Here is a 6,823-nt window from a genome sequence, read left to right as displayed (position 1 = left end):
AGAGGGAGTTTTTAATTGGTATTTTTTTTTTGTGCAACTAAACAGTTATATTCTCTTTTTTAAAAGTCCATTATTCGCCATCATGTATGCTCTGCCCTAATTGTCACTAATCTCACTAATTGATCACTAATTGATTTTTTTCTCTTTTACAGCTGTGTTAAATATTGATGATCTTCCTGATCATAGTAATCTTCCTGATTCTTGTAATAGAACATCTGGCTGTGTTGTAGTAGTTCAACTGTGAATGATATCAGACTACACACACACATTAAGGTGAGCTAGGAATGCAATGAGATTTATAAAAAACACTACTATCTGAAGATGAACTTCACACGTTGAGGAAGCGTCTCTAAAAGCTCGAGAGCAATTTTATGTGATTCCAAGTCTGGACTTCTAACAGGAGGGACATAACCAGCGAGTTTATCTAAAGTTTTGCGTATGTAAGGAGACATGGCGTCAAGAAGCAACTTGTCGAGCATATCAGCATTCTCGATCCCAAACATGACAAGCTCTAGGTTAACATAATGTCCCAGAAAGCCAACAATCTCTAGGGTCTTCAAGCTACTTAGAGGATGTGCAGCAAGCTTTCTAATATTTTGGTAGAAACCGTGTGCAATCGGTCACCTTGAAACTTTCTCAATTTTTGCGGGTACAATATTTCTATTTGAATTATGTGAGGAGCGCACAGCCAATACAATATAGTACAGAGTACGAAACAAGGGATTTGAATCTGAAAATTTCGGTCCACAAATCCCAGGCTCCTTCACTAAACTTGCCATTAGTATAATTTATTTCTGCATTACAAATTTCCATTCGCATAACCTTAGAAAAAAAAAACATAATTCCTCTCAAATCTTAAGCTACATACACACCTGGCACTACTATTGAACACGGGGGGCCGGGAAAGAATACGCTTTCTGCCTGCCTCCCTGATGAGTTGATTTATGAGAAAAATAGAAACATGGCTGAATTATCTGCAGACGAACTTCACACTTTGAGGGAGCTTCTTTAAAAGCTCCAGAGCAATTTTATGTGATTCCAAGTCTAGACTTCTAACATCAGGGACGTAAGCAAACATTTTATGTGAATTTTTACGTACGTAAGGAGACATGGCATCAAGAATCAACTCATCGAGCATATCAGCATTCTCGATCACAAACTCGACAAGCTCTAGGTTAACATAATGTCCCAGAAAGCCCACAATCTCTAAGGTCTTCAAGCTACTTAGAGGATGTGTGTCAAACTTTCTAACAGTATATCTTCTTCTAGCAGGCGCACACTCTGAAGGCGGTCGTGCCTCCAACTGCATGTATCAAAACAAATCATATTAATTACACACACATAACCGAGGTATTTATAATACTCCTACCTTAATGAATAACCTAAACCTAGATCTGGAACCTTCTAATGACTTATATAGTAAAATAATAATGTCAGGTTGAAGCTGAATAAAATTAGCACATACGTAACCAACTCTATACAAAGTCACAAACTCGAAACAAGTCCTGTTTTCGTCACTAGTATCCAATCTATCTTTTGACAAGAGTATTTCCAAATTGAGTTATGTTCAATAAGTAGCTATATAAGCTTCACATTATTTGTTTGTATAAACCAAAGTTGGCTGGTGTGAGTGGTAGCTCTCATCTCTTAAACAAGTGGTCAAGGGTTCGATTTCTGACTCTTGCGAATGAAAAAGCCAAACTTTGGAGGGGTCAACCCATTAAATTGTTTTCAGTACCCCGAAGGAGATTGCCCCAGCTGTCGGTGGGGGATACTCCTGGTCAACACCAAAAAAAAAAAATTATTTGTTTGTATAAGTGGTCCTACCAACCTAAAGAGCATGGGAATGTAGAGGCACAGGAGTAATGCGGTTGTGTCGAGTGTTGGGGGGGAGGGGGGGGAGGAAGGAGAGATGAGGGGAAACAAAAAGAGCTACTGAAGGGATACACATGAGGTGGAGGGGATTCGTTCAAGGGTCAAGTCGTTCCTTTAAGTCTAGATCAAGTATTACGTTCGCAATTCCAAGTTTAGAAAAGAGGGTCAAAAGTTATGTAAAATAAAGGATTCTATAGAAATATTCCGCAACTGTTAAGAAAAGTCACTCACAACTCACAACTCACGCCTCACGCCTCACGCCTCACGCCTCTGCACCCATTTAGAAATTAACAAAGTTTTGAGGATTATCGTAACCACAACGTTCAATTCCGAGATCAAGACCCACAGAGATTAAATACATCAAATGGACAATACATGGTCACCGGCTCCGTACCTCCTAGTAACCAACATGCACACTAGAACCATAAGTTATCGGTATCTCCCTTTTGTAACCAATTAGCGCTAGACATCTACTAGTCTTGAACTTTAAACTGAGACAAATACTGTTATTCGCACATTGTACAAATTACTTAATAGTATGTGTCTCCTGTTAGAGAGTAAAGCCGATCTTGGGACTTCAACCATAAGCTTAAGCTTTTGGTTGAGATGGTTTCTTAACATCTCGTACATCTATTTCATTACGTGTCATCTATTTATCAAGACAACTCCCTGGCTTCTAAGTTTTCAACCGGGCACTGGTTTCACATGATTGAGATAATAAGTTCTCAATCATAACTCTATCTTAACATAAGGCAATGACTAGAAGTTGTACCTATGCTAATTGCTCAAGTCCTGATTAATTACAAGACTGTCGTACAGCTCAACGGTAGGACAATGAAAAATAATTTTAAGGCCAAAGTGCAAAAGCAAACGAGTGAAAGAGGAGTGACTATTAGCTACACAAACAACATGTTACTATGCCTAATACAGTAAAATACAGTCTCGCACTGTAATACACTTCAGAGTTCAGACATTGCAAGTAACTGAGTAAGACAACAATGACGCAAGTATCTCAGAGAATATGGCAGAAGAAATGGAAAGAAATCCCCAAACTATTTATCCGCTGTTTAGAAATGTAAAGAAAAAATGACAAAGAAGATATGCCTTACATTTAGTGTTAGTTTCTGTAGGACAGGACATGCCTTAATCACGGGCGTCCATCCAAGAATGGAAGCATCCAAATCAGCGACAACATTCAACGTAAGGTGCTTGAGATTTGGGAACACTGGGCACTGTTCAATTTGCAAATTACAAGGCTGCATACAGAAGGTAATGCTTCAGAGTAGATTATATTAATAAAAAACATTTAAGTACAGTAGTACTGCTACAGAATCACACTAACCGCAGTTAAATTGCTCTTCAGTTCCAAACACTCCAGCTGGGCACAATAAATGAGGAGACTGTCCAAAGTACAGCCTATAAAATCACTACAAAGAAAACTACCGATGGACATGGCAGAAAGCGAGGAAGCATTTCTGAAATGCAGTGCAGTTGGCTGCGCTTCACAAGTAAAAGTCAAAAGGTGTGGCACACAGAGATCAATGGAATGTAATCGCTCACAATTACTCACATCAAGATGTTTCAGTAGTAATGGGGAACAAGTTCTTATAGAGGTAAAAGAGTGTACACATCTAATGCAAAAAATCTCAAGCGACGGAAAAGAATTAAGAAAGGATTCGATCACTTGTTCAGTGAGATGGACAAATTCAAGGCACAGTGATGTAAGAGCGAACCTATTAGAAGACATCTGATACTCTATAGGCATTTTGACATCATAGCGCTTCCATTCATCACAATACCTGTCTCTCTTTAAGACTACTTCAAGTCTTTTGACTTGTTTTGAGAATGCAAAAGCCAACCAGTTATCGACATGCGAATGATATTCATTTCTCAACGCAAAATCAATCCTAAATTCATCTATAACTGGTCCTAGATGATGTTTGACAATATGATCCACTCGATCTACAAAAGGCCTCACCTTCATGAAGTAACTAGGGAGTCTAAAAGTATATGGCTTTTTTTCTTCAAAGTTCAGAAGAGGATGGACCAGCCACATGTGTTTCAACGTTCGTGAAACAAGACTAGCACTTGCTGCCTCCTTCGTAGTAAGGTGAGACCATATTTTCAACAGGATATCATAAGGCAACAAACTCAGCCGATCATTATGGTGTACCACAGTTGCTTTAATCCTCTGAATCCACAGCAAAACAGAACTAAAATTAATACGATAGAGGGAGTGATAAAACGGTATTAGATGTAATTATGGACACAATTGTAGTAGAAAAGCCTCTTTGTGTGGCTAACACAAGGGCAAGGGCAAGAAGCCAAGAATAAGGGTAAAGGTGCAAAATAAAACCCCTTACCTCGCCATTAGCGGAAGCCATTGAGGCACTAGGTAACATTGTTGTAAAGTATAGTACTCTCGTTGTCCCAGTCATTTGTTTAGCTTTGATTAAAATATCTTCCCAAAGATTATAAAAAGTAAACAAACGACCGAGGCAGAGGGAGTAATAAAAACGGAAGACGGAGGCTGAAAAATCAAATAGCACCTTTTGCTTGCAAGGGTTAAGAGTAGGCCATCTTCTTTCTTCCATGGTGCAGAAAAGCAGCCGAAGTTGAGAACTGGATGAAGTTACTGAGCAAATACAAACCAATAACAATTAAGCGAAGAAAAAAGAGACATAAAAGCAATCAGAATCTCCAAATCTACAATTAGTTACAAAGAAAAATTCTACTAGCCAGGAAAGGTTCACAGCTTAAATTCGTTCGTTATGAGGAGCGGAACTGTGGGAGGCAATTTCCATAATTTGGTTTGAAGGATTTGAAAGAGGGCAAATGGACTCCGAAGGAAAATTATCATTTTTCCCAAATAGGAGAAATTTGGAAGACCAAAAACATAGATCCATCCCCTCCCTCCCCTCCCATTTCTCCCGCTTTTTCAATCCAAAGAAAGTGTTGATTTCCACCTAGCCATACAAAAAAAAATGCTGAAATAGCAGTTTAAGCAAGATAAATTTACCACTTGAAGCAAAAATAAAACATACCAGAAGAGAGCATCATATTTATATATCTAGTAAAGAGATGTCATTGGGGCGGGGCGGGGCAGGCAGGGCGCGGTAGAGTAGGGGAAGGGTACCCCGTATAGAGATGTCATTGGGGCGGGGCAGGCAGGGCGCGGTAGAGTAGGGGAAGGGTACCCCGTATAGCCGTATCCACCTGCTGAAATTTACCTCAGCACTAGCCTCACCACCTATTGCGGATAATGATTCGTCCACCCATACCGACCTCATAGGTAATAATTACCAATTGCACAGCTCACGACCCGCTAAGCAAGCAGTGTTTTTAAATCCACAATTAAAAGTACCCTTCAGGTAAGTGGTTCAGAAAGAGTAATGTGAATTATGTGATTATATATCGAGTACATTTGCTTGTGAATTCATAACAACTACCTCTAACAAACAGGGTTTGAAAACAGTGTTGTGTTTATAAAACAAGTAAAATTTCTTGAAATTCATTACATAAAATTAATTTCAAAGGTAAGGAAACCCCACCTCATCTTTACCAAAATTAATTTCATAGGGTGGTCATAATGCCAGTCACAAATCGTACCCAAGAAACACTTAAAAAACTAAAACCGTTCAAATAATGCTTTCACACGGCAGACATTATCTTTTTTATTTATTTTTACAACAATTTTAACTACTAGGACCCCTTACTCTTTTCTTGGTCACCCTACTCCATGACAAACTGGCTGAACAGTTGGTCACCCTACAGTTTTGGGTCGCGACCAGACCCCGTTCTTGTACTGGGACTATCATTTCAAAGCTGTCTTACTCTGTCTTGTACAAAGTTCACCTCTTGCAGGTGACAGTAAAGAAGTTACTTAAAACTGATCCAAAAAAAGGTTATTTATAAGGAGAAGGCTCTCTGGAACTGCATTAGTGCCTATGTCAATTGTTTGTTTTAATTTCGGCACTCCTAAACAGCTCAGTTCTTCAGATTTAGCCAAGCTCGAGCTCAGTTTGACCAATGGAGCACGAGGCTGAGCTCGGGATCGGCTCGTATTTAGCCTAGCTCGGGGCACGAGCCTTGCTAATCTCGGGATCGACTCAGATTTAGCCAAGCTCGAGATCGGTTTTACCGAACACGAGGCGATCCGATTTAGAGGGATCAACGAGCCGGCTCATATCAATTACATAACACTATAACAGTCCTATTTCAAATACATATCTGTATTTAATCATGCTTTGCATATAACAATTGAGATAAAAGAATTTCAATAACAGCCAAACACACCATAAAATCAAATCAATTAATCAAAACGTCAAAAATTAAATAGCATGTACTTACCTTTAAGATAATAAATTAGGGTTCTTTTTGGTTCATAAATTAGGGTACTCTGGTCTCGGGATACCAGGCTCAATCGCTCAATACTCCATAGACAGACCAAAATTTGTTTAAGGGGCCTTTAAATATCGATTTGTTATGTTCATATCTTAAAAGATATTATACGGAGTACTGTAATTTATTATTTATGGAAATTCTATAATTCTTCTGTCTTTTTATTTCACAACACGATTCTTATACCTGCCTGCTAAAGGTCGTCGACAATTTACTAATTATCGTCGACAATTTTAATGAACTTCCAAAACTACCCCTCCCTCACACTCCCCCTTATATTTTTTCCATCTTGTTTTGTTTTCGTAAAAAAATAATTAATAATTACTAATAAACCCCGTTCGGGGATAGTTCGTTTTATTTTAATTTTTTAATTTATTGAAACTTATTTTAATTAGCGATTATCGATCCACGCACCCAAAACTAATTTAAGACGGAAATTAATAATTTTTTTTTAAAAAAAAATTGTTGAAAAAAGGCCTGGATGAAGAAATTTTTCGTCGGACAAGTCTTGGACAAAGAAATTTTTCGTCGGACCATGGTCCGGACA

General features: G+C 38.5%; 1 protein-coding gene across 5 annotated transcripts; it reads right to left on the bottom strand.

Moving 5' to 3' along the window:
* Positions 1-737: 737 nt before the first annotated feature.
* Positions 738-6,434, bottom strand: LOC141598545 (F-box/LRR-repeat protein At3g03360-like). Of its 5 annotated transcripts, none has more exons than XM_074418215.1 (6): positions 6,226-6,422; positions 4,615-4,841; positions 4,425-4,510; positions 3,218-4,066; positions 2,985-3,131; positions 738-1,303 (listed from the first exon to the last, which is right to left on the bottom strand). In XM_074418215.1, the coding sequence occupies exons 3-6, from the start codon at positions 4,467-4,469 to the stop codon at positions 971-973; spliced, it is 1,374 nt and encodes a 457-aa protein (XP_074274316.1). In that variant the 5' UTR covers positions 4,470-4,510; positions 4,615-4,841; positions 6,226-6,422; the 3' UTR covers positions 738-970. The 5 variants fall into 5 exon arrangements, with proteins under 5 accessions (XP_074274316.1, XP_074274318.1, XP_074274317.1 ...); XM_074418217.1 differs by lacking the exon at positions 4,615-4,841 and having other exon boundaries at positions 3,218-3,370; positions 3,854-4,066; positions 6,226-6,420; XM_074418216.1 differs by lacking the exons at positions 4,615-4,841; positions 6,226-6,422 and adding an exon at positions 4,920-6,190 and having other exon boundaries at positions 3,218-3,370; positions 3,854-4,066.
* Between the last annotated feature and the right edge of the window lie 389 nt (positions 6,435-6,823).

The sequence above is a fragment of the Silene latifolia genome, chromosome 9 (genome assembly GCF_048544455.1).
Source record: "Silene latifolia isolate original U9 population chromosome 9, ASM4854445v1, whole genome shotgun sequence".
Taxonomy (NCBI): Eukaryota; Viridiplantae; Streptophyta; class Magnoliopsida; order Caryophyllales; family Caryophyllaceae; genus Silene; species Silene latifolia.
The sequence above is the reverse complement of the archived record's forward strand: the minus strand, read 5'-3'. Positions and strand labels throughout refer to the sequence as shown.

Bases quoted from the DNA above. Each gene is read 5' to 3' on its own strand.
- LOC141598545 (XM_074418213.1), bottom strand. The intron at 4,067-4,424 runs GTGCTATTTGAT...CTGTGGATTCAG, and splicing joins TTAACCCTTGCAAGCAAAAG to AGGATTAAAGCAACTGTGGT. The intron at 1,304-2,984 runs GTAAGGCATATC...TGATACATGCAG, and splicing joins TACAGAAACTAACACTAAAT to TTGGAGGCACGACCGCCTTC.